We start from the raw sequence: 27267 nt of genomic DNA, 5'->3' as shown, positions 1-27267 counted from the left end.
GAGCGGCGCTCTAGCCTGCCCTCGCCCGCCTCAGTGGCACGGTACGTCCGGGAATAGCGTCCCCCTCCGCTGGCTCGCGAAGGGGCGGGGAGCGCGCGGCGGAGGGCGGTGACGGCCCCGGCCCCGCCCCGCGTTCTCCCGAGCCTGAGCGGAACCAAGAGCGCGCGGCGCGGGGAGCCGGCCGGGCGGCGGCGCCGGCGGGGCGGGGGCGAAGATGAGCACGAAGGAGGTGACCTGCAGGTGAGCGCGGCCGGGCCGGGCCCTGCCCGGGGCGGTGCCGCCGCCGAGCCGCTCGGGGCCTTCGGCTCACGGCGACGACAAGGTCGCCGTCCCTCCCCTCCCCTCCCGTCCGGGGCCTCGGCGCTGCCCCTGCGGCCCGGCGGGGGGAGCCCAGCCCCGCCCCGCCCCGCCCCACGGCCCCGCGGCCCCGCACCGGGGGCGCTTTCCCGTTCCCGGAACCCGCCGAGCTCAGCAGCGGCTGCCAGAAGCTTGGTGACTGGCCAAGCGCGTCCGTGCGAAACAACGCGAGGTGGCGTCGGTGGTGCCTGTGGTGTCTGGTGCGCGCTGCTGGGGGGGGGCTAGCCGGGGTGGTGGGTGCAGAGAGCTTTTAGCTTCTTTGTGCATCATTTCCCGGTAGAGGATTTTCCTTCTGAGAAGGACCAAAGATCAGGTTTGAGTCGGAAATGCTCTCCGGAGTTTCCTCTGGGAAGTAAACCAGTGGTAGGCTGATTCTGACAAAAGATGTCTGTGACCGTGACTACTTCTCCCTCAGGTATTACATGCAAGGAGTATGTCGGGAGGGAAGCAAGTGTCTGTTCTCACATGACTTGTCTACAAGCAAGCCGTCCACTATTTGCAAATATTACCAGAAGGGACAGTGTGCCTATGGAACTCGGTGCAGGTAAAGAGCATGCTTTGGGGGGATATCGAGTTCTTCAGAACTGGAAGTAATAATCATGTGCAGTAGGCCTTAAACTCCAGGCAATGGAAGATCAAGAAAGGATGAGACTTCTGAAATGACAAAAGGCATGAAACGATATATTAAATAATGAGGGTTTTTTTCCCCTCTGCCAAAACCAGCTTATGAATGCAATATAATCTGGCTCTATTTTAGCTTCATCAGTTATCTTACTCTGTAGAAATTAAACTTAAAGTTTCAAGTGTATTTTCACCCAGTTCTTAGTAGTATTTTAAGAACTATTAAATATTAAAAACAGAACCTTTGATGTGTACCTTTGCACAAATAATATTTGGTGGAATTGTTTACTTTTCATATTATTGAAGCAGATGGGAGCAGGCAGTTCTGAAGTGCTTTACTCAGTTCATGTGACATAGGTTGTAGCCTTGTTCTTTCAGCTCCTAATGCAGAATTTTGAGGACTTTCAGGTCTGTGTTAGAGCAAAGTGGTTTTGTTCACACTCCGTCATGTTCTGTGGGAAAGCAGAACGTGCCCCACCCTTTCCTAAAGCTCTCTTGGTAAGATTCTTTGAGAAATACTCTAGTAAATATTACACATTAGTAAATGTTGTTACATCCCATTAGAGATGTGCCACAGGGCAACTCATGACTCCTTCGTGCAAAAATTCTCATCACAGATGAGAAAGCTTTGTACATTCACCTGAGAAGAACAGGAGATCACACAGCATCGTTGTGTTTGCAGTGGCTTAGTTGTGTTTGGATTGGGAGATTGAATGTTAGCGTATTCTGCAAGTTCCTTTAGTTGCTCAAACTGAATGAGTAGTTTATTATTCATTGGGACCACATAGTGTGCTGACAGGGAAATAATGACAGCTGCAGAGTGTGCTAGTGTTTTACTGCAGTTGCTTTGTTGGTGTTCAGGGTACTTGATGCATGTAAGCTATTCATGTGTATGGCAAACTTGTGGGTGCTACGTACAGGGCTAGAAACAAATATGGAGAATTCTCTTGTTCCCTTCAAAAATATTCTAGGATTCAGGTATGTCCGTGGCTTTACTGGACCAGCCTTTGTATTGCACTGATTGCTTCTGTTCTATGGCTGGAGTGTATTTCCAGAGCTCTGCTGGATATTCTGAGTCCTTTCCTAGCCTGTGTTCAAATATTGTATCTTCTGCCTGTGGTGCGGGGGCATAAAGTTTGTGTTACCGCTTGTGAGGGGAACACAAGCGATCACAAAATATCACTCGTTACTGCACAGCGTTTTGATGTTGCCTCTTTGAGAAATGTCAGCAAACCTGTTTGTGCGAGGGAGTGACGAAGATCTAATTTAATATCCACATGAATAATGTTCTTTCAGCCATGCTGCATGTCTCTGGAGAAGAAAATACAGGTGTGCTTTCAGAGGCATCCATTTTCTTAGGTGTTTCAGGGAGACTGAGAAACCTTGTGGCCTGGCTTTGAAAGGGACCAAGCTATTAAGGCAACTTCTTGTCAGAATAACCCTTTTTTAAGACAGCTGTTCAGTTTGATTTTTGTTAAATAAAGGCAAAGGTATTCATCAGGGGGACCTATCCATTTCCACTCTGCCCTGAGTTTAATCTTAGTAGCATTTGTTCTGACTTTTCCCTTTTGTAGATATGATCACACCAGACTTCCTGCGTCGGGGGGTGCCGCGGGTCCTGCGCCGCCTCCCCTGTCGTCACCAGCCCTGCACAATCCTCGCCCAGAGCACAGCGCACCGGTAATCAAGAGCAAACTGCACGAGACTGGCAAACGGGAGAAGAAGACGTTAGTGCTCAGGGACAGAAGTGAGTACTGTGCTAATACTCCTGCCTCTCATCTTTGCTAGGAGTTAGGTAGTTTTCCACCTCTAATTAATTATAATTCACTGACAGCTCCGGAGAGGTGTAGTGTGCCTTCCTGCTTCATGAGGCCCCTCTTCTCTAAAGACTCATGCCTGTCAGTAGCTTTTAATCACATCAGTTTTACCTGGCTGGTTTTTAACCTGGTGTTCCCTGAAAGATTTTTTTTCTTCAAGATTCCCTGCCCCTCAGATTTTTTGGGGCATTTTGTTCTCAACATGAAGGCATTTGAAATGGTGAGAAACTTGACTGCTTTGTGCCAGGCTGTTGCCATGTGGGGGACTGAACTAGCGCTTAGGAGCGCAAGCACAGATGCGTCCTTCCACGCCTGATGCCTCGGGACAGGGGAGCCAAGCCCCCCTGTCGCTAGCATGTCTGCATGCTTTCCCCGCCCTGGGCTCCCTATTACACTCTGTGCCAGTTGCCCACATGTGAATTTGGAGAATTTTTGTCCTATTTGTAAACAGAAGACAGCTAAAAAAACCTTAAAATCGGGCTTTGCAGTGGGTAGTTTGATTGTAAAAGTTCTTGTGGTTTGTGAGTGAAAGGGGCCTAGAGATGAGAAAATATCCTCTGAAGAAAAAATTTTTTCGAACCGGCAATCATTAAAAAGAAAGTATGTGAAGCTTCATGTGTGGCTTTTATGCTGTGCCTTGAATGGTTCATGTTATGTTTCTATTTCTTAAGACCTGTGTGGCTTGAATGAAGAAAAGCAGAAACCCAGTGCCACAAGTGATTTGGTATGTTGCAGTGACAAAAATGATAATCTGGAAATGAAGCCCCATTCCTATTTGGAAGCTATTTGCAGTGGACTGGAAGATCCGGTAGCTGCAAGTTCGTGTGTTGACGGAGAGCAGCTATGCCCTTACGCCGCAGCAGGAGCCTGCCACTTCGGAGATCGCTGCCTTTACCTCCATGGAGACGTGTGTGAAATATGTGGCTTGCAAGTACTTCACCCTTTTGACCAAGAGCAGAGGAAGGCTCATGAGATGGTAATGTTAATGTGAAGTCAGTGTGAAATCTAGACTTGGTTTCTTGCTCTGAAATCCAAAGATGTGTTCTGCAGAGCAGCCTGTTGTCCCAAAGGGCTTTTTTTGTTTGTCGAGGTGTAAAATGATTCTGAGAGAGAGGCCTGTTCAGGCATCGAGGACTTAGACCCATTGGTAGCAATGATGCAGATAGCCTTTCGCAGCAACTTCTTTTTCTCCCTTTTATCCTAATGGGAATCTTGCCTCCAGCCTTCTCCAAAAACACCCTAAAACTGCCTAGAAAACATCTTCTGTAGTTTACCAGGTGTCTCAACGCTATGTTATGTATAGCGGGGGCAGGAGTTCTGGAGAGCTGGTGCTTTCAGAGAGATCATCCTGCCAGTCTCCTGAGTCACCTCTTCAGATGTCCCAGCTCGGTGTGGCCACTTTCAGGGCAGTGTAAAGGAGGAACAAACTGAACAGAGGACAGAGATTTTGGAGCTGAACTTGAGGTAGGAAGGCTGGATAAGGAATTTGTTGGGTGAAGATGGGCTCAAGAGTCTGCTCTTTTCTCTGCTTGTCTGCCTGATTTGGGTCAGGGCTGATGAAAAAGAGTTTTTTCAGGACGGAGGAGGAAAACACCAGAAGCTTTAGTGGTAAATTGTAATTGTACAGAGCCTGGACTAGAATCCAAGGGGTCTAAATCTTGGCTCTTGTGCTGCCAGCAAATACTTGAAGTACATGCAGTGGTAGGAGTGCTCACTTCTCCCAGGGGCTAGCTGATACCTGGCACGGTATCCTGTCACCATTGCTGTCTGTTAGTCAGCTCTGGAAGCAGAGATGCATGTTGGATGAGAAGGTACAAATGTCAAAATGCAGCTGTTAATGTGGAATTATTTTGTGTACTTTTTCAAAGTCTGTTAAATTTATGTTACTTGTCCTGAGAATGTTGAAAAGCAAGAGTTAAAACTATGCAAGCGTTGCCACCAGCTCACCTTATAGTGCTGTGAAAGTATGTATGTTGATTATTGACTGTCACTACTTGGATACTGTGAATGCTCTAGGAAAGCCAATAAAAAGAGACTGTAATTCCTTATTTAGGGTAAAGCTCATATAGTATCTGGTGAATGAGGAGTGCAGCCTTACGCTGAGCAGAGTTGCATCTTGAATGTACGCATTCTTACCCTTCATCATAACGTTCTTTGTTTTTCCTTTAATACATGCCTTTCATAGACACTTGTTTTGCAAGGATCAGGCTGGTATATGGACCATAATAACCAGTTACATCTCTCCTGTGACAGATATGTATGGCAGCATTTGAGCATGAGATGGAGAAGGCCTTTGCCTTTCAGGCAAGTCAGGACAAAGTGTGCAGCATCTGCATGGAAGTGGTGTATGAAAAGCCGTCAGCCTCTGAGAGGAGGTTTGGGATTCTCTCCAACTGTAATCACACCTACTGTTTGTCCTGCATCCGGCAGTGGAGATGTGCCAAGCAGTTCGAGAATCCCATCATAAAGTAAGTTCAGGTTAACCAGACTGTTCTTTCTGTGGCCTGTGTGAGTGAGATGGACTCACCTGTGTGCTCTGACTTTGTCTGGAAATAAATCTGGTCATAAGAGATTCTGTAGCTGTAAGTATTAGCCATTAATAAGATCTGAGCTCAAAAAAATCCCGGTTCCAAGTGCTGGAAGTTGCAAGACCTTAGAGTATGGCTATGCAAAGAACAAGTTTCAAGGCCGGGCTGGATGTATTGGGTATTCTTTGGAAACAGTTCATGTATATGGTGCTGTCTTGTAACAAACGCAAAGAGTTTGACCTTCTGCGACTTGCTCCTCTCCCGTTTCACTGACGATGGGGAAGGTGTGTGCGTGTGGACTGTGAGGTAGCTGGGGCCTTGTTAACTTGTGCCCTTGCCTGCTCCACAACAACCTGTTTGCAAAAATAGTAACTTTTTTCTATATGCTTAATTACTGGATTTTCTCAAAATTATAGCTTAAGCTAAATGTCCTATTGATCGCACATTTGTGTGCATCTGACTCAATGCCTTCGTCTTCTAGCTATATAAAATGTATTCCAAACATGCTCCTCTTCAGAGGAGAAATAGAGGGGCCTTTAAAAGTCCAATTAGGGCAGTTTCCTTTTTTGAACACCTCTTAGAAAACTTTCTCTAGTTACAAATACCCTGAGGCAAAGGTTGGAAATATTTTCAGTGCTTTGCCAAAATAGACTTTTTGTCACAGCCTTCATCATAAATTTCACTGGAGTGAAAGCTGGCTCGTTGGAACACAGCCTCTCCTGGAGCGGAGCGCCTGGTGGGCTGCTGCGGAGACCTTCTGCCTACAGTAGCAGCTATGACTTTTTTCAGAAACTGTGCACTTGAATCAGAGTTGAGTATGGATTAGATATGAATACAAGTTTTTAAAACGGATTTTTACATTTCGTCAAAATAGTGAGCATACCCGCCTTTGCAGAGCTACCCTAGAGGAGGGACTTGAACTCCTGTGGAAGCACTGTCTGCTGAAGGAAAAGCTGTTCTACAAGACTTACTGGGGCCGGGGAGGGAGCCTTAAAACCTTTCCCAAGCTTGTTGAGGTATCAGAAGTTGCATATTTGATTCATGATCTAGTTCCTAATGCACAAATCCATCTCATAAAACCACTAAATGAACAACTAATCAGTGCTGGTAGAAGTCAGATCACATTTCAAAAGGCTTGGAGACCCTCCTTTTTCGTGACTCGTTTGGTTTGGCTTGCCTCCGAGCAGGAGCTGCAGCACTTGCATGGTGGTTAACTAATACAGTTTATTTCTGAGTACTGGGACTGTTTAGCCATGTTTGTTTGAGAAAAGCCTATTACTTTTGTTCAGATCTTGAAACAAATGCAGGCTAGCGCAAGTCAGACTGCCCAGAATTGGATCATTTCAATTGAAACATTAAAAAAAAAAAAAAAAAAAAGTGTGCGTATGCACTGTACCAGTCTGTAAAACCCTGCCTGAAACTTCAGCGTGACAAACCCTTTCCCTTTCAGCCAGGACACTGCTGGGTTTTGGCTAACTTGTTAAGGAGGATGCCCTCTCAGAAGGTAACGGCGCGTTGCCTGTTTGTCTTGATCCATGTAGGTCTTGTCCCGAGTGCCGTGTGATATCAGAGTTTGTCATTCCTAGCGCGTATTGGGTGGAAGACCAGGAGAAGAAAAATAAGCTGATTGAAGCATTTAAGCAGGGAATGGGGTAAGTTCATTAACTACAAGTACTATTTATACTGTTCTTAAGATACTCTAAGACTTAGTCAATCAAAATGTATGTATGTGTTTTAAAAAGTTCTTTACACAGTTATAAACCATTCTACAGAACTCTAATCTCTGTTAGAGGCACACTGGTTTTATTTAACAACTTTGCAATTACTATGCAAAGTTCTGTCAAAGGCCTGTCATAGTTGTAGATCAGAAGTTATTCTAATCTACTGTGGTCTGAAATGTTGAGGCTATTTCAGTCCACTTGCTGAAGCTGGATTTACGTGTTTTCTACTGTCTGGAATGCCAGGCTCTTCTGTAACTAAGGGAAACAAATATGGAAGGAAAATACAATTTTTATGCTGGTCTCTTGAAATATAGGATAATACTTCATAGAGCTTTTGTAGCATCTGCTGGAAATGGAAAAAAGTATTACATGAATTAATTTCCTTTATTGTCTAATAAAAGATCTGCTGGGTTATTGGAGCATTGGAGTTCTGCTAAAGGATAGTTTTAAAATGGCTTTGCAAATCTCTGCTTGCCTGGACTATGTAAGGGTTATTTAGATGACAAGGCAGTAAAATACCATCATCATACCTTCTCTTATTGTCCACTCTTTTTGATGGTAAACAAGTAGGGCTTTTTTTGTGCTTGAACTGAGCACGTCATGGCTTTTTTGCAAAAGGTTGTGTGGCTTTATTCTGTGATGTGCACTAACCCTTTAAACATGCTATTTGGAGTGCCTCTTATGGAACAAACATGCACAGCTTAAATCTGGGCACAGCTGTTGCCACTAGCTTTTAAGCTTCTTGGAAAGCTTGAAGTTTCTAAAGTCACATTATAACCTAGCAGAAAAAATACTGAAAGCATTACTACACCAGTAAATGTTAATTCAGACTTTTTTTTATCTTATATTTAGGGAAAATATTTGAATAGTATCACTCACTCTAAACTGAGGATCTTTGGATACTGTTTATTTCCAATATCCCACCCCTCTTGTGTTTTTGTTGTTGTAAATTATTAAGGACTTTGAAGGTAATGGCTTTTGTGTTCAAAGCTTAGTGCAGTTTTAAAATGCCCATGTTCTAAATAAGGTAACCTTTTTTATTAGAATAGTGATGTTGGGTAGTGTTAGAAGTTGGATTTTTGACTCTTGTCAAACTCTTGTATAAAAGAGGGAATTAGAATACATAAAGGGTTTTTTGCTTAAGTGCAATAATGCACTGTTTTACACACAATTTTCTGTGCCTAAAAGTTCTTTATGAATAGATCTCCTGGCAGTCAGTTTAACTCGATGATGTGGTATTACATGGAATGAAAAACACGCTCATAAAAATGTTCCTTACAGGGGAGTCTTGAGCTAAAAGCAGGGGTGCTCCTAGCCTTCTGATTCAGCAGTGTGAGTGGAGGCTTTTCAACAGTGCCAAATTACTAAACTAGCAAAAATAAAAATGCAACTTCATTAAAAACATGCTCGTGTGCTCTGTTGGAGCGGTAGACTGAATATGATCAAAACAAAATGTCTGCTTCCAAAGGGGGTTGCTAAGACTTGCAATGTTGCTACCTGAAAGAACAAAACATGGCACTCCTGAAATTCTTGTGACCATGATTCTTACCCCTCTCACGTAAGTCCTGGAAATACAGTACCTTTCCCTCCCGTTTTTGCCAAGCGGCATTAGTGATCTCCACCCTCTCTCTAGCTTGATTATCTTCCTCTCCTGTGGGATGCCCTAGCCCCACTCAGCGCTGAGCAGCGCGCTGCAGCTCAGGGCCGGGTGGCAGCTCTGGCTGCCCCGAGCACCGAGGAGCAGTGGCCGCGGCTGCCTGTGCCATGGGCCCCGGGGCCAGGCCGTGGGGCTGGGCCAGGCCACGCAGCCCCAGCCCCTCCACGCGTATTTGACTGGACTGTAATGAAGTTGAGTGCTGGAAATACTTATGCTCAAAATGTCTTAGTTAAGCCTGGTTTGGACATGCTTGCAGGTGAGTGGAAGGCCAAGCCATAAATCCGCACGTTTCACAGGATTAGCAGTACTTCTCTTATGTTTGACCATGACTCCTATTATAATGAAAACGCTCCTTTGCCAGTAGAATTTGTACAAAGCGGTTAGGAATGTTTAGGTAGGAGGTTGTTCAGAAAAAGTCAGACCCAGAAAGCTGGGAGTCACCACTTCTATTCTAAACCAAGACAAGTTTGTTTTGCTTTTAATACACTGCCTCTTTTTTGTTGTTGAGCTTTCTTCAGTTAGTTGCTATTTGATAGACTGTATCGAGGTCTTAAGAATCACTTTCACCACTACTTATGTGTTAAGGTTACAAATTAAATAGTGATTTATCTATAGTTTCCTCTTCTTTTTCACTGTAGAACAATCCATTAATGTCCCCCTGAAGTACAGTTATAAAAGGACATTGCATGATTAGGAGCACCTTTATAAAAATTGTCACACAGCCAAACGGCTTAGTTGAACAATAAAGCTGATGGAAACTTCAGTTAACAAATTAAGAATATTGTCCCAGCACTTCCAAGGGAGACGATGAGAGGAACTGGTTCATAAAAGTGAACTGGTAGAAAGTATAGGGGGAGGAATGCTGGAAAAATAGCAAAATAGCTTTGTTCATTATGATGAAAATGCATCTCTGTGGGGGATAGATGGCATTCTTTAAGCATCCCTGTTCTGAGATTTTTAGACATTAGGTGCTGCTGTCTTACGTATTCCCTTGTTCACCTTTAATCATCTTTACCATTTATTTTCCCTGCTATCAGGGAATAGTAGAGCAAAACTCTTGGTGTGTTAATAGGAGCAGTACCTGCACCACTAAGTAAGGACGAGGTGAGCAGCTGTGGAGCTATGCCTGAGCAGAGGGAGCCTGAACTGTATTATTTACTTTCTTACTACCTGAAGGCATAACTCTCTCTTCTAATCAAACCAGGAAAAAAGCGTGCAAGTACTTCGAACAAGGAAAAGGAACATGCCCATTTGGAGGAAAGTGTCTTTACCTTCATGCTTATCCGGACGGCAGGCGAGCCGAACCTGAAAAACCAAGGAAACAGCTCAGCTCCGAGGGGACTGTGCGGGTAAGGGAACACTCAAGTCAACTGTAATTAAAAACACTCTTAGAATATAAAGTGATACTTCTCTAAGTCTATGCTTTATATGAAACACTAAAGAAGTCAAGAAAACTTCTCTCAACTTTTCTCAAGGCAAAGGGTGGTTTTTTTTTTTTTTTTTATTAAGGAGGGGAGAATTTACCTTTCATTTAATAGCAGAATGTTAGTTTGGTTTTTGTTTTTAAACCACTCCTTCTAATTGCAAACTTTTCTTCAAAGGAATTCCACAGTTAGAGCTTTCACCTATAGTACTAAAAACTAATCTCATTTAACAGCATACAGCTGTCAGTATGACCTGCTAAAATGGTTAAAAGCCATTTCAGATATTTGCTATTGCTTGGCCACTGTTCTGAATGATTAAGGCTGGCCTAATACTTTAAGAGTAGTTAAATATAGCTTATAATATTAGGTAGTTTGACCTAAACTGTTATTCACATTGTAACATTAAACAGAGTGGTTGTCACCTTGAACTTAATTTAACTGCAAGTATTGGGGAGGGTGTTAGTAAATACTAGCCCAAACCCAGCTTTTGAGTCTTAACTCCAGACATGATTTTTTTTTTTTTTTTTTTAAATGAAGCAGTAAGACTGCTATGGGAAAGTATTTTGATTAAACTGTGACCAGCACTGGTTCATGCTAAATCAATTTTCTTCTATTCCAGTTCTTCAATTCTGTTCGCCTCTGGGACTTTATTGAAGACAGAGAAAGTAGGACTGTGTCCAGCGCAGATGATGAAGTAACAGAACTTGGAGAACTTTTCATGCACCTTTCTGGGGCTGATGAAGATTCTGCTACTTCTCAATAAAAAGAACTAAAGGTGCTTTCTTGTATAGCAATCCAGCTATCTATTTACTTTTTACAGTGCAGGTGGAATGAATGTGCCCTGTGGTTTACTTGTGGAGTCCTGGTAAATCTTTCGGATAGATAACTTTTAAAATATATCTTAGAGTTTTTGTTGCCATGCAAAAACTAAATTGATTGCATGGAAAAATCCCTTAATCCCACAAGGGGTCTCTCTTTCTTTGGCCTAACATGCTGTCTTGTAAGTTGAGTGGTAGTGTAAGTAAGTACAGCTCCTCTCTTACCCTTTAAAGCTTAAGCTGTTAAACAGTTGTTAAAGGCTGTTGCTAAATCTGTTTTGGGGTAGCTTTTTTTGTTTGTTTTTCCTTCCTAAGTCAACTAATGTATATCTAGGAAAATCCACTAGGAATAATGGTCAGTGTAGCTTTTTCTTTCTTCAACGGGACATTTAAAAGCCTAATACATTATACCTCAAAGTACCTAGAATTTAAGGAAGCAAAAAAAAAAAAAGTTTACTGTATTCTTACAGTGAATAATTCAGTAATGGGGCCTGGCTGCCAAAGACTGTGCAACTTTGGGTCCTACCATTGTTTTATGTGTTTTATCTTAATTAAGTGTATACTGAGAGGAAGCATCCCTTACAACAGATGTTCTAAAGCAAATACAACTATACTGATAAATATATGCAGGCAGAGCAGTAGTACCAACAACGGAATCACACCATACAGCAAAATTAAGTTACAACACAGATCAGATTTTTAAAAGTATATAATGGGAATAAGTAACTCAATATTCATTGCAAAAGTAATACTTCAATTTTTGTTCAGTTTAACAAGTTCAAATGTATTTAACATGAAGGAAACCCTTGGTTTGGGTTAAATGAAGTAGCCAAAACTAAATGAAGTAACCAAAACTATTTTCTGAGCTCCTTATGTCAATGATCTTATAGTTTGTAACTGTACAAAATAAATCATTTCAGTTACAGGAGAAGCAATTAGTTTTTACGTTGCTCATTGTAACTGTGTGACTGGTAGATGCTTAGGCTTTTCCTTCTCTATGTATTTGTAACATATTAAGGTATCTGTCTTTCTGAAACCATAATATATTACTGGAATAACTCCATTTCCCTGTATCCCCAATCCCCAGTCACAACCAGCAGGCGCTGTTAATAGATGTGAGGTAAAGGTTCGATTATTGCCCATATAAGTAACTTCTGGCATAGCTGCACCATAGCTTTTTGTGCAGACTGTCTCCAGTGCTCGCTGTCATAGTCTTATTTCCGCTTTTGGCAGCTGGCTGCTTTCCAGTGTAACAGTTCCTGAGCAGGGCTCTGATTCCTCCTGCTCATTTGCCTCTCTCTGATTAAGGACAACAAAGTTAAAGGTGCAGGAGTGTAGGCATTACAGCACATCTCTTCTGAGACAACTTCTGTCCCATGTTAGTGAATTGTTTTTCAGTTTGAAACTTTTAATCTATGTTTGTGTTGCAAAAGCTTTGAGCTTTAAGCTTTGGCTTTTAATTACACTTTGAGCAAAAGCAATTTGATTGTGAAATTTGATACAGCAAGCTAGTTCTGCCTAAGTCACTTATGCTAATTTTGCAATTAAAACTAAAAATTTGGTCTGGACAAAAACTTAAATGCCTACTGAATAACACAGCACTGAAACATTTGATGAGCAAAGTATGGCTTTTTTCAAGCCAGTTCAGCAGGCAATCTTAAAATCAAGAAGAAGGGCAACTTAACTCATATTTAGAGGATGAGACTGCCTACCTGGGAAGGCTGCTTGTCTGCATAGGACATGTTTCAAGACTCGAGCATCTCAGAAGGCTTGATTGTTGAGGAGACAAAAATTCTTTGTATTGTGGGGAAAAAAAAAGTATACTTAAAGGAGAAGTAGTAGTTTTGCAAAAAAACCCTTGATGGTCATAAACTAGGTTTTGGGGCACTGGCATAGACATCAAGCAGAGCAGGTTCAGACATTCAGAATAGTACTCTTCCCATGCCACTGACTCCAGGATTAGTTGCTTCATCTGCTCGCTGGCATTTCTACTCAAACTTGAAGCTGAGAAACCTCCTCAATGAAAATGTTACATTTCTATAAGGGTTCTAGGAGAACAGGGAGAACTTCCACCTCTGCTGGCTCCCAAAAACTGAACATGCAAACTACTGCACTCTGTTCAGACATAGAAAGTGTCACTTTCCCCCAAATTTATTTCTATCCTAAAGTTAATGCTTACCAATGCTTATTGTGCAGTTAGTCCTTAGCCAAGGAGGATCTATGACCTCTTATTTCTCAACTTAGTTTCTTAAGATTGGCATATGAAGCCACTAACCAAGGTCTTACTCTATTAAGTAAGTCACATTGCTGTGTAGTTTTTCATCACTAGTTGCAAAGATGAAGGAATAAGATGAAGTACTACCAAGAAGGAGATGAATATTCAAGAATTCTTGCCTAGACATTACTTTCTACCTCAAAATACTTACCCCACTTAGCTTCCCTGCTGAAGCGTCTTTCTAGCATGTTCCTGCACATTTGTTTCAGAAGAGATTAATATTTCCAGTAACAAACTGGAGGGGGGGGGGGATGTAAAGCACTCAATGGAGAGCATGTTCTTTACCTTATAGCTAAACAGGATATTTTTGATTTACTTTACCCTGAGGAGAGGCATAAACCAGGTAACAGTAGCCTGAAATTGAAAAGATAAATAGCTTGTTTTTCAAAACTGCCTAGGGACTACATTAAAGACAAGTTTTAATGCAAGAGCAATAAGGCTTAGAAACAGACCTTTTAAATTCTTCATTTTAACAGCTTTCATCTATTTAAGTTGACATCACATACTGGTCAAAATTAATCTTCTTGCTTTTATCAAAAATATTTAAAGAGGTACATAACCTGCTTTAAAAATTAAGAGATAATGGGTTTTTGAATTCAGCATAAAGTGCTTTCCAGTTCTCTTCCTTTTAAAATATTTTCTTATTAAAATGACAGTAAAGTGAGGTAAAAATGAAGTTTAGAGAGGGCTGCAGTTAAAATATCAAGAATATCATTAAATCGCATAAAGAACTATATGAACACAGTTTCCTCAATGTATTTCTTTTAACACACAAATTTTATGGTCACACTCAGTGATTACCCAGGGGTTAATATTTTGCCCTTCATCTAATTTTATACTAAGCTTTGGCCTAACATTTATTCTGAGGACAAAGAGTTTAGCTATAATTTTTAAGTACCTTTCAGGCTTAATTTGCTTGACTGCTTGAAGTTCTTCTCTTCCCTTTCATAATAGCTTTGTGGTTTTTTTCCTCTTGCAAATTAAGAAGCTGAAATGACTATTTTGACTCTGTTAAAGGCAGTTGAGAATTGCATATGTAAGTAGGTAAAAATTCACAGCAACCATCTCCACTTTGCCTAACAAATTTCAGGCAGTAGTCTAGACTCAGATAACAGTGGTTACAGCCATCACTTCTCTTCACTCATTAGACTTCAGCAACACTTTAGGATAGCAGCCCCATACACAGAGAAGCACATAAAATCCCAAGCTTCCATTCCAAGGATGGAAACTTGGCTTCCATTCTTTCCCTAATGAACATACTTAAACAGAATGCTATTAAACAAAAGTTCTTAAATTAAACCACCTATTTCTTGTGATCTGTAGAGTTCAGGCATGACAAAACATTCACTTCCAGCTAAGTAAAAAACAGACTTGTGGAAGATGAAATGCAGAGCAAAAACAGTGCAGTTAAATAGCTTCAAAGTACATTGATATACATATCTTAAAATAAGCTGATGCTGCCGTAAGATTATGACAGTAGAGTAAGAACCATCTTGTAACGAAAGTGATTGGAAACATACTTATATGCTGTCATATCAAGTGTGATTTTGCAGGAAACTGCTAGTATCTAACCTAGTAACTTTTAAAAAGAAGTATTCAGAATGTCCTTTCTTTGAGTTTTTCACAGCTAGGTATATACAAGTTAGTACATTAAATGATGACATTGAATCTTAAACCTAAAATTTAATTTATTTTATTAAAATAAGATAATCAGAGGAACCTTGGCTTACAATAAATGCATTTTCTCAGGAGCAATAAAAACAAAATTAAAACCCAAATCAGCAAGAAAAACTGCTTATGCTCAGTTTCCTCTTGATAGTGCATCTCTCTGACGACAGCTTCAGATGGGATGAAGACTATGCTCATTTTGCAGAAGTATACTGATAATGTTAATTAGCTTTTTCTCAGCCACAAAAGCCCGTCTCTCCGCACTTAACACCTCGTTGGGCTGCAAGAAACAAGTCAATAGTACCAAAATAAGCTGCTTAAGTTATTGAAGATGACCATAGCAAGACTGGCTAGCTTCCTTCTCTGAGCAGTACAGTTTAGAATATATTCTGTTCCTTTGCAAGAGTTTTTCTTCTATGTGCAAAACTATTGCAAAACTATTGTGTGTTGAATTAGCATTTTAACTTATTTCATTGGCTTGATGAAAGCTCTTAGGCAGGAGCTGATTTCCAGAAAGTTTTTTCCTCTTCCCTCAGTCTTGTTTGCAGATACCCATTTCAGGCAAAACTCCCCCAGCTTAAAGTGGCATATGGCATGGAGCAATCAAAGAGCACCATAATGCATTATCTTTCCTCAAATGCCAAGTCAAGCCATCCTTGCTCTAAAAATACCAATTTATCAACAGGTTCAAATCAATCCAGAAACACTGCCAAAGAAACATCCATCTCTTCCGTGTATGGGAAAAATAAGGCTCAAGTGCATCTATTAAAAAAATAGTAATAGATCTCTTGATTATAGTCTGTTAACTCTATCCCAGTAAAAGAAATGGTAGAAAAAGGCAATGTGGAGCTATGTCCCTGCAGGGTAAGAACTGCAGAAATCCTTAGCAGCTTGTTCTTAAAACTGGGATGCAGATAATCCTGCTGGCACTGATCCTGTACACTGAGGCATTAAAAGCAACTTCCATTATTTCTGTTCCTTTCCCATTTCCGGGGAGAACAAGGGAAGGAGAGCACGACCCTAAAAAACAGGTAGTCTTGTAGATGTTAATGTGCAAGAATTTATGTCCTCTGTGTGGGCTGCACGATGCAGAGATGGTTCAGAAGCACTCCGGTTGATTTTGGGTAACGAATGTTGCAACAATTCAATGGAAGACAGTATCTGAGGAAAACAAAAATGAAGAAAAGCCTTGTTAGAAACAGCTACTTGAAGTCTTTTTAGTCTTAAATCTTGATTATTTGTGGCTTTAAGCATCTTATAAGAGCAGCAGTACACTATTTGGAGGCATTTAAAACAATATGCCAGCAATATGCCAGTTTGAACAATCACTGTGCCATGTCATTGCTAGGGGGAGCCTCATCTCGTTTTAGAGGACAGGACAATACTTCTGATCTACACCATGATCAAGTAGCAAGCATCTATACAAATCTCCAGGACAGTAACAGGAAAGAATTGCACAATCTGCCCAAAAGACTTACTGTTTAGAAAACAAAATTTAGACAGAACCTTTTAAACAACAGAAAAAGTTATACTTGATTGTAACAGATAGAGGGTATTTTTCCCAAATCTGCTGGTATTTAATGAGTACAAGAAAGTACCTTCATCCTTAAAATGGCAAGATAAGGTAAAGTATCTTTTGTAAACATACTGAAAACTGCAAGATGAATTTAGATCCCCCAATGGATTTTGTTTGCTTGTTCAAGTTGTGGGGAAGGCAAGTACACTTGTTTCCCTTAATACTGCACTAAAATAAAACATAGATATAAAGATAGGCTTTATTTCTATTAGTTTTTTTACTTGCCTCTTAAAAGGGTCAATTGTCGAAAGCAAATTTTTCTAGTATTGGTCTAACATTGCTTCGTATATGAGAGTCAACACAAAAATAAGAAGCCGGTTGCACTGTATTCCTGCATCTACTTTCATTTTCTGAAGCGACTCTTGTATCCATCTAGAATGGTTCATGTGCTAATGGCTATTTATAAAATACTTTGAAACTATTATACATTTACTTAGTGAAAAAACACTTACTTGTGGAAACAGAGGTCGTTCCTCCCTAACTTTCTTCAAACAATCTGCTACAAGCCTCTTCATTGCTTTGGGGCAGTTTTTGTACAGTTTACTGAGGTCCGGAGAAGCATACCCTCGGCCAACCATAAAAATAATCTGAAAAAGAACAAAGAAGTAGCAAAAACACCAAAGTTGTAAGAGTTGTTTCACTGGTTGATAGGCTTTAGTGTCCCAAAGTGATTAAGCACAAGTACCAAAGGCACATGCACAGGCAGAGCCTTGTAGCTTTGTCAAAATAAGTTAACTGAAAGAACGGTCCTGCTTTTGTATAATATAGGACATGATTCAATCTAAGTGACACTACGTGGCTTATAAAATTCAGCAAGTGAAGGTACTGTTGCATTCAGAATAGTGGCAAATGTCACTCAACACGAACAGTTATTGGTTGTCAGCCAATTTGGCATGACAGCTCAGTTTGTCAGCACAACAGTATTTTCAGGCATCAGTAAAATACCTTGAGAGGGCAGATGTATAACCAGCAAGTTGCAGGAGGTCATCATAATTAATGCAGAATGAAGGTGGGTTTTTTTGTTTTTTTTTGTTTGTTTGGGGGTTTGGGGTTTTTTTTTTTTGCTTAGGATAAGTATTTGGGGTTGGGTTTCTTTTGAGAACAGCAGTAAAGTGATTTTTTTGTGTTGGAAAATAGGTTCTTTGTTTGAGTCAAAGTTAACAGTTATCATTTACGATTTTCATCAGATTTCCAGTTACCTTAACAGTTGACTATACCATACTGATAAGACTATAAATATGGTAAAACAGTGCCTTTTTTTTTTTTTTTTTTTAAACAGGACTAACTGTGTCATCATTTCTCTTGCAATGTCTAACGTCTCCAAAGAGAGTCAATTCAACACTACCAAGTTGCTAAATAAGGTCTTAATATAGTTCTCCAGGAAATACTCTTTCCCTCCCAGAAAACTTATTTGAATGGCAACAGTGTAACATGTTTTGCAATGGTAATGATCATTAAAGCTTGCATATAATTTCAATATTATGAAGTAAAACACTAGTTTCCCAATTTGTGGACAACCTACAAAATAACAAAAACTAACTTAACAGAATTGGCCTCTCCTGCCTGGAATACAAAGTGCAAAACATCCTAGGGGCTGAAGTCTAGTGTTTTTCCCCACACACATTGTTCATTATTAGATCTTCATTTAAAAACAAAACAAAAAACATCCACTGAGGGTCAGCAAAGTAGAGCTCAAAAGGATCTACTTTAAGTTCATGCCCTGCAGAAGAAAAGCTTCAATGATGAATTAGTTCTACACATGCTAAGCAAAAGCATTCAACTAAATAGAACAGTTGAGGTCTCGATCCTTAATGTGTTTCTTTATAATTATCTGTTAACTGACTTGGTAAGAATAAAACTTAGTAAAGAATGTAATTCACACAAACTAACACTCAATGCTAAAAGGTCTGACAAGAGCCATTGTTTTTTTTCACTTATTAAAAAGCACAGGATCCAACTTTGCTTTTCTAAGAGCAGAATTCTTAACATCAAAAGGGAAATTTCATGTAACTGCTAATATATAAAATACCAAGACTTTACTGATTTAGCAAAAGCCTTAAGCCCTAATAGATTAACAGAGCACTTGAAATATCTTTAAACAAGAAATTATTTTTTCCCCTTAGTAATTGTCACTGTTGATTTTACTGTAAAACATTCCTTTAGGCAGATCTACTGCTGATATGAAGCATGATGTAAACATTTCAATTCTTGTTTTGCATTTGTTTTCATCTTATACTTCTTGAAGAAAGCAAGACATACTATGAGCCGAAATAAAATGCAATATTCCGAGAAATATGTTTCTTACCTGATCTCGGTTGTTTATATGGGAGTAAGGCAACTCTCCTGTCATTAGTTCATATAATACTATTCCATAGGAGTAGACATCTGACTGAAAACTAAATGGGTTACTATCCTGCATCCGTATCACTTCTGGTGCCTTTAGAAGAAGAAAAAGAAACAAATTAAAAGCAAGATTAACCGAACATGGAAACAGAAGGGACAAGAGAAGTAGAATGGAAAGCAGAGAGACGGATCTCAACCAAAAACTAGTGAACAAAGTGATACCTCAGACCTCTGATAAGTTTTACCTATGGCTCTAGAAAAGCTCAGTCGGTGCTATTCCACATCTTATAAAAACAATATAGTTGAGAGTAAACAAAAAAAGCCATTTGAATTTAATAAAGCATTTTACTATTAGGAAAAATGATTAATATTCTCATTTGCAATATACACTGACTTTTATTACATCTTGCACACAACTGAGATCAATTCTCTCACCATCAATTCTTAAACGGACAGAGATGTTAAAGGGGAAAAATGCTTTCTTGACAAGAGCACTACTCCTTGTGTACTTCAGCACAGAAGTTCCACAAAGCTCCCCCTGAGTCCAGCTGCACACATGCAAATTATTACTTTATTTAATAAATAAATAAATCCTAAGCACACTCACACATAGTAAAATATATTTTTCTCTAGACAACTACAACTCCATTATATTGTTACCAGAACTCAGATCCTTCCTCCAGCACAACTTTAACTTAAGTGCTCCCCAATTTTCATGTATTATTTCAAACATTTAACAATGTCCAATCTATTTGTTCATGAGAAAACCCAGAAAAGGCAAGTAATATAAATCAGTTCTAATACAGACTTAATCTACTTAATCTCTACTAAAATCACTATTGAAAACATTTACATGAAATGTGAAAGCAAAATGTGAAATAATATATACAATGACGACTGGGGAAGAAATGAGGAAGCGTTCTAGCATCTTTGCAGAACAAAGTAGAATTATGCCTTGAAGCTAAAGAACATAGAAGAAACAATGTTAAACCACCAAAACAGGAAAAAAATCTTAGGGAATCAATAGGAAAGCTAAGTCAATCCCTCAGTTACTGAACAAAGGGTACTAACTAAAGTATCCCACTACAGTTATGAGAACAACAGAAACCTCAGTAAAGAGTTGTATCAACTTTCAGAGAAACAGGATCGACATCTCTTTTCTGTGTAATGGAAACTCAGAGTTGGTCAATAAATGATTAAAATGAAAAAAATGGAAAAAAAAAAAGCAGAAGTGTGGGTGGGTTTTTTTTTTTCAAGATCTGTTTTATGTATATACGCATACTACTGAACAAGTTAGTTTTTAAATACTTCTTAGAAAGGTGTAATTCTTTTTTAAAACTATTTCCAGTTTTCTAATTTTGTTTCAGGTTATTTATATATTTTTGTGTGTCACAAATAAGTCTTGGCCAAGAATGAATACTTAATGAATACTTCCCGACTTTTCTCAAAATATGAATACTTAAGCAACAATGAAGGCTGCCAGCCTCATAATATAAAAAGATATAAATATTAAAAAGGAAAACTGTTTTAAGTAACACCTTAAACTGTTTAAGTAACATCAGCTCAGTGCTAAAAATCTAAGATTTAATTTGTACTATTATTTAGCATTCGGCAAGTCATTTTTATTTTGTTACACTTTGATGAAGTAAATGCCGCAAATGTAGCTGCATGCCCTAACCTGGGAGCCAGAAAATACTGGTAATCAGTCTACGTGCTGAAACTAAGTAAACTGCAAAGTATTAACAAAAACGGGTCAAGTGAAACTGCACAAGAATATTTAATACCACAGTGTGCAGTAAGAAATTTTTGAATGATTTTGATGATACTTTTTAACCTGGTAATTGGCAATTTTTTCCATTTACTCTGTTCAAATCACAGATTTGAAGAGTTATTATTTCTGCAGATTGTTTTTATGAAGGAAAATTGGAGAACTGGCTTTTAAATTCCCACAGAAATTAATTTGTAAAGACAACTGTTAGGAACCTTCACTCAAGCAAGAACTGTGCAGTAACACTACCAAAAAGAGAATTCCATGAGCTCTTCAGTACAGCTCAAGAATGCCCGTGCACGAACTGATGTTCATCTGCAATGGTTTTGAGCCGTCTCAAAACTTATTGCAACTATCTCATCCAGAGTAAGCAGTACTAGTGGGCATAAAAGCAGTACCTTGGTGTGCATCGGGCATCATATCACAGTACCGAAGATAAATTGTGCTCACCCCCTTGCCCTGAGCAGCGCTCCCTATCCTTTCCCCAGTGGTGTGCTAGTGCCACTGAACGTGTGCTCAGCAAGCGTGCAAGAAGGGACGTTGCCAAGTCCCCAGCAGGGAGCAGGCGAAGAACAGGCTGCGGTACTCAACACAGGGAACGACAGAGTCTCGGCAATCCCACAAAGCCACCATAATCCAGTTAAATCCTGCTCTGCAGTAAGACAAGCCCGTCTGGGGAAAGGCAGGTTAACTGCAGGAGAAAGGTTCTCCTCTTCCCTTGGAACTCCTACCGGCAGCCCGAACTCTGCCCTGGCTGCTTGCAGCACCTCCAAGACTCTCAGGGAGAATAATCAGATTCACATGGGGAATGGGGTCTACTTCGACACACCTAAGCACTCCAGCACTTCATTTTTCAACTTTTCTTTGTCCTACATCACTGGAATAAAAGTCTACATAGTACTAATAGCATATATTAAGAATCATTTTGATTTAAAGCTTTGTCAAATACAATATGAGTTACAGTCTTCAACTGACAAAATACGTATTAACAAAAGAAAACTATTTAAAAGCAGTAAAATACTTTTCTCACCATCCACAAGATTGAACCAGTGGGCTGTTCCACCTGTTGAGATCCACTCCACCTGGATTTTACAGTCGCCAGACCAAAGTCTCCTATTTTCACTGTGAGGCCTTCATGAAGAAATATATCTAAACATTTGTTAAAGAAATTCTGTAGAAAAGTAAAGAACTGTGTTTTCTGACATGATTAAAGTGGTCTGCTCAGAGTCATCACAAATACAAGTCGACTATCCAGGATTACTGCTTATTTTCCGTACCTGCTATGAATTGTATTTTAAATATAGAAAAAATTTTTTTACAGCATTCATATTTACAGAGTTAACACTCAAGACAAAACAAGACTAGATGTTTCAGCATTATTTGTACATTTATCTTTAACACCATTCATTTCTATTCTAGCTCACCAAAACATCAATGATTCAGGAGGACTTAATGACATCCAGAGACTCAAAAAAAAACAAAACAAACAAAAAAAAAAAACAAAAAAACCCTATTTACATGAAGCACTCTTGCAGATCTTCTGAGATTTAATTAAGTAATCTCTCAACAAGAAACACTCAAGTCTGCTATTTGGTACTTCTACAAAGATTGACAGCTAGCACTTTGCTGGAGCTATTTTCAGAAGAATCACTTTACAATTATATTTAAGAATGTTTTAAGTTCAAAAAGATGAGTCAGATGTGTAAGCATGATGGACAAACACCTGCTTCTCATTAAGTATAATAATTTGAGGGGAAAATTTTCACAGAAGTTGTTACAATTATCAGGAATTGAACTCCTAAACAACTATATACTAAACTCCTATATACTAAAATGATTATCCTTATAGCCTAGCTGAAAATGGGAAACTCCTTTTACTTTAAAGAACTATTGAATTTGGTGTATTATTTACAATGACCTTTGCAAAACACTCTGTTCACATTTTATGAAAGGAAATTTCTATTTATGTAGCTCAATAGATACTCTGTTTAGCAGTTTCAAAAGCAGAAATTTTCAAAGGTGAAAGACATCAGTTCACAACATTTTTATTCCATATGTATTAATAAATTCATATCTTTGTAAGAAATATATTGGTAAAGCCTCTGTTTTCCTGAGTTTAAATTAAGATTTTTGGCTTTATTTCTGCTAAAATCATCTGAAGGCATTTTAAATAGTTAAAAATATGGGAAATGCTAACAAAACATGTGCGTGCATACATAAGCATGCACTCGCACGCGGCCCCATCAAGTAAAGAGTGCAGCTTCTGTCCAACACAGTATTTGTATAATAGAAATACACTGCATAAACACTATTAGATTAAAATGGACCACTTCTGAAGTGCCACTGTTGCACATCTTTATTTCATCTTTACAACAACGAGGAAAGTAAGCATGCAAGTTCTACGCAAGTCCTTGCTAAAAAGTGGCTTCTTATTCATCAGTAGGAATTACTCATTATATAATAAGTTACATACATTTGAAACAGCTATTTCAAACCCCACAAAAGCGCTCCATATTAATAACCATTCACCCTCACATTAAAGGAAATATGACTAAATTAGAAAAGGATACTATTGGATTTCATGTCTCTGTGGATGATATTCTTTGCATGTAAATAGCTGTGGGGGAAAAAAAGTGCTGTAATGAAGGTTGTTTATATAAAATATATTTTTTTAATTTACTGATAGACACTGTGGCAGTTCATGATATACTCAACTCCATTTTCATTGCTCTCTTGCTTTAGTCAATTTACAGGATGAGTCTACTCTGGGGAAAAAGAGAAACGAAGCAAGCGCTAGCTGACTGCAAAGCTACTGCCCTGCGTGTTATGGGAGGAGGAAGCTCTGCAAGAAGGGAACTGCAGGAAGAGAGAGCAGCATTAGGGTTATGCAGCTGAATAATGCCCTGGGGAACTGGATTCTGTCCCGACACTAACAAAGTTTGTATGCTATGCTAAGGGTCACTTTTCACAAACTGCTTTCGTTGCAGTAACAATATACGTTACTAGTTTTTTGGGTGTCTGACTGGAGACCTGGGTTCCGATCTACAAAACGGATGAGCACTGACAGCTTCAGCAAATGTGTCTTCTATGCTATGAACATTAAAACATTAATAGTTCTGCAAGAGAAACTGGATGGTTACCACCTCAACTCAGGTGTCTAGAGCATGTTTCCAAGACTTATCTGTGTGCATGAGCCCTGTAGCTGTAAAAGGGGAACGAATAGCCTTCCCTCACCTCGCAGAAGTACTATGAGTATAAATTAGTGCTTGCCAAAACACTGCAATATTATAAGTAACACCGGGGGGGGAAGTAATTCTGTGTTTAGAACAGGATCTCATCTAGAGTGTTCCAGTAAGACCCCAAGCTGGAATACAGTACAGAAAAGCTCATTGTTAAATATGTTATGTTAGACTATTGGTCTAACATAAGCTAAGGCAAGAGTCCATGCAAAAAATAGTACATGAAAGTAAGAATGCATACAACAGTGCTGAATTAAGACTGCACAAGATCTTTACTTTTTCATTTGAGTGCTTGACTTTACCATCTTAACTGTCTTTTAACACAGATCAGGGTGTAAAACCTTTTTAGATCTATGTAACAAAGATTTAAATAGTATTTAAAAAGTTCTGAAAATTTATTCAAACATTCAGACATTAACTCCTTATTCTGTGTACCATATTGACACCTTTTCATTACCCATTATTCTTTTAAAGCAATAACTCTGTGTCTTAGGGTTGGGAGGGGGAGAAGGAGGGAAAAGGGGGAACATCATTCCAAGAGATTAAAATAGCCACCATTGTTTATCGTACTCACTCCATTCCCTGTGCTGTCTGCCGGGCAATATCAATGAGCTGGAACATTTGGAACTTGGTCTCTTGAACATGCAGGTGTTTATACAGACTGCTTCCTTCACACCACTGTGTAACAATAGCCAGATTATCTTTCGTCATGTAGCCCATAAAGAGCAAAATATTAACATGCCGAGTCTTCCTAATAAATAGTAGTAGAAAGAGAAATTAGTATTTTTATAAAAGACATTTTAAAGTTCTTTGAAACATTCATTCCCAGATAAAGGAACATGTTTCAGCTTTTGAGTCCAAAAATAAAAGTTTCTTGCAAAATGAATTATGAAATATGTGGATGCGTGTGTAAAGTTCATTTTTAAAAATAACAAAAAAATGCCACAGTAGTTGATTGCTATTTTTTAAATAGAGATCAGCTGATTCTCTGCTTTTTAATGAAAATACTTTTGTTTAGGAAGTTATTTAAAACCACCCTACTATTACTTTTCTTTTAAAAGAATGACGTCATGAAAATTCAGGCTTTTTGAAATTACTAACAGTCAAGGTTTAAGCGAGCAGGTTAACAGAAATCACCCTGACAGCTTGAAAAAGTGACAACTTTAGATGGAAGACTAAATCCTGATAGCAATAGTAATTATATACTGTAAAGGAATTAACACATGAGACTAATTTTTATATACTCTAACCGGTTCAGTTCAAGGATTCAGTTTTAACATTATAGATAGTTAACTGGGTATTACAGGAACAGTATTTGAAACCAGAAAACAGTTACATGGATCAGAGAATAGATTTTGAAAAAGGAATTATGCTACAATTTAAAAAGGCACAGTTCAAGTATTCTGTCTAGCAATGACAATTATGGCAGAATTTACTTATCTCCATCTTTTATTGCATGCCAAGTGTGACCTGGAGGATTATGGAAGTTAGTATTATTTATCTGAAGACTTTGAAATATAGTGAAGAACCACTGAAATACTCTGAATTATGACTGGTGTCTCTTAGTTCTATAACAGTATTCAAAAGTATCATTGTATGATCTCTTTTTTATTCTTCCTCTCTGGACATCTGTTTTTGCTTCTGTGAAGCGCAATATATAGGGCAAGATAGCAAGAAAGAGAAATATTCAAATGCAGTGCCTTTGAATATCAAAATTTAGCAAAGACGCTACCAACCTTAATACAGCCACTTCATTTCTGAAAGCCTGGAACTGTTCTGGGGTTGGATCTACAACCTTTAATATCTTCACTGCTACGTCCCCTGAAAATACATTTACCATAAAAGTTACTAAAAATTCAACTGTTTTGCAAAACAACATTAATACACTTTTTACTTAAAATCCCTAATTTCTGCACAGTACATCCCTCGTAATTTGTACAGAGGTTAAGATTTTTCTGCAGAAATATAAACTTCTGCAGTACCAAGCAATTAATTTATGTGACTTTGTAGCTAATGAAGAAGTCATGATTCACATGTCTTCCCTTCCCCCCCCCCCTTTTTTTTTTTTAAAACAGCTATAGATGACTAGATTTACACATATACCTTTCATTGAAATTGAAGGTCTAAAATCCTAACAGCAGCAGTCATAGTTGTTTAAATGGAAGGTATTACTGGGTAACTGCATTCTCAGCACACTGTTTCAGGCACAAGTCACATCAGACTCTCTCAGCTTCCAGTAACAAACTGATCCATCTCATTGCTTTCCCTTAGCTATCCAGCTCTAACATTAAAACACCTTCCCGACTGAAGCACTGGTGAGTTTCAGGAATGAGAGGGAGAAGTATTCTATCAATGAATAGCTCCTCCAAAAAAAGACAGGCACATAACTAATTTTAATATTTTTGGGAAATAAGGAAAGTGAAATGTCTTACTGTTCTTTAAGCTGATACATTATAAAATTTTACTCAAAAAGTTTCAGTTGAACTGCTTTTGGTGTCAATGTTTTAGATTTCAGTATCTGTGAAAGGGTAATAGAGAAGAAGGTAGGATGACTCAGTGCGACCCGCTTAGACTGTGCAGAGAAAAGCTGCACACAGCTTTACAGTGCACGCTCCAAAGACAGCAGAGTTGCACCAACCCGAAAAGGTACAATAGTGAAATGAAGCTGACTGTTCTCACAGGAGTAGAAAGCACTAACAGCAGCACCCACAAACTCCCCAGGGAAAGGAGGAAACAGCACATTCTTTTTAACTAAGGATGGACAGAACATTTTAAAGTTCAAGAGAGGGATAAACGTGTCTTGACACTGTATCGGAAAGGTAAAAGGAGCTTAGAAAACCTGACACTTCGATCTTAGTCCTCAGGCGAGTAAAACAATAGATCTGAGAGATGCTATAATCCAAAATAGGCTTATTCCATAGTTTAAAGGCTGCTGCCACTTAGAATTATTGATCCATCACCTACATTAATAAATCTCTAGTATGACAGACTTCTCTGCTACTACAGTTGCCAATTATTTTCTTCTTAGATAGTCTCTTTTCAAAAATATATGTGAAAATATGTTAGTATGGCTCTCTACTACAATGAGCAACTGAATACAATAGGAATAACAACAAAAACAAAAAAAACCCCACCAACCAACGCTGTGGCAAACAGACTACAAAAAGGATATGCAAGTCAATAACTGAAAGTTTCAGAGAAAGTACCCCGAGTGAACTGCAGTATCTTCCAGTGCAGTTACCACAGTTGCTTAATTTGCTGTGTAATCTGAAGTCACAAAGATGCACAAATATTGAATACATTATTATGCATTTATAGTCGTCTTTAACTTCAGTAAGTATAGTATTCTTCCTGTTTCATCCCTTATGATCTTCCTAAAGAGAATGATCTCAGATTTTCAACTTACAGATCTCTACTTACACACTAAAACAACAGAACATAACTGATAGAAAGGC

At 39.0% G+C, this 27267-nt stretch overlaps 2 protein-coding genes across 7 annotated transcripts in view; one reads left to right on the top strand and one right to left on the bottom strand.

The window, feature by feature from the left end:
• The first annotated feature begins 156 nt into the window (after positions 1-156).
• Positions 157-24380, top strand: MKRN2 (makorin ring finger protein 2). 3 transcript variants are annotated; one of them, XR_010885466.1, is made up of 10 exons: positions 157-240; positions 773-901; positions 2553-2725; positions 3467-3771; positions 5049-5263; positions 6865-6975; positions 9906-10050; positions 10745-10900; positions 17742-17906; positions 23316-24380. XR_010885466.1 is itself a non-coding variant. In XM_067303846.1 (9 exons), the coding sequence occupies exons 1-8, from the start codon at positions 215-217 to the stop codon at positions 10886-10888; spliced, it is 1248 nt and encodes a 415-aa protein (XP_067159947.1). In that variant the 5' UTR covers positions 157-214; the 3' UTR covers positions 10889-10900; positions 23316-24380. The 3 variants fall into 3 exon arrangements, 2 of the variants coding, with proteins under 2 accessions (XP_067159947.1, XP_067159946.1); XM_067303846.1 differs by lacking the exon at positions 17742-17906; XM_067303845.1 differs by lacking the exon at positions 23316-24380 and having other exon boundaries at positions 17742-17939.
• RAF1 (Raf-1 proto-oncogene, serine/threonine kinase) overlaps positions 14896-27267 on the bottom strand; it is a 48051-nt gene continuing 35679 nt past the window's right edge. For all 4 annotated transcript variants that reach the window (XM_067303841.1, XM_067303840.1, XM_067303842.1 and 1 more), the window contains 7 exons: positions 25549-25633; positions 24387-24563; positions 23144-23190; positions 21604-21722; positions 18768-18899; positions 16915-17049; positions 14896-16047 (listed from right to left, as the gene is read on the bottom strand). In XM_067303841.1, the coding sequence (XP_067159942.1) occupies positions 15907-16047; positions 16915-17049; positions 18768-18899; positions 21604-21722; positions 23144-23190; positions 24387-24563; positions 25549-25633 (836 nt within the window). In that variant the 3' untranslated portion in view covers positions 14896-15906. The remainder of the gene's footprint in view (positions 16048-16914; positions 17050-18767; positions 18900-21603; positions 21723-23143; positions 23191-24386; positions 24564-25548; positions 25634-27267) is intronic.

Source organism: Apteryx mantelli, chromosome 12, assembly GCF_036417845.1.
Source record: "Apteryx mantelli isolate bAptMan1 chromosome 12, bAptMan1.hap1, whole genome shotgun sequence".
In the NCBI taxonomy this organism is placed as follows: Eukaryota; Metazoa; Chordata; class Aves; order Apterygiformes; family Apterygidae; genus Apteryx; species Apteryx mantelli.
Note: the sequence above shows the minus strand (reverse complement) of the source record. Positions and strands in the feature narration are given on the sequence as shown.

What these genes read in the sequence shown, in the direction of transcription:
- MKRN2 (XM_067303846.1), top strand. Translation starts at nt 215, where the DNA reads ATGAGCACGAAGGAGGTGACCTGCAG. An exon ending in ACGAAGGAGGTGACCTGCAG is followed by an intron (nt 241 to 772) that starts GTGAGCGCGGCC and finishes CTTCTCCCTCAG; the next exon opens with GTATTACATGCAAGGAGTAT. An exon ending in TTCGAGAATCCCATCATAAA is followed by an intron (nt 5,264 to 6,864) that starts GTAAGTTCAGGT and finishes TGATCCATGTAG; the next exon opens with GTCTTGTCCCGAGTGCCGTG.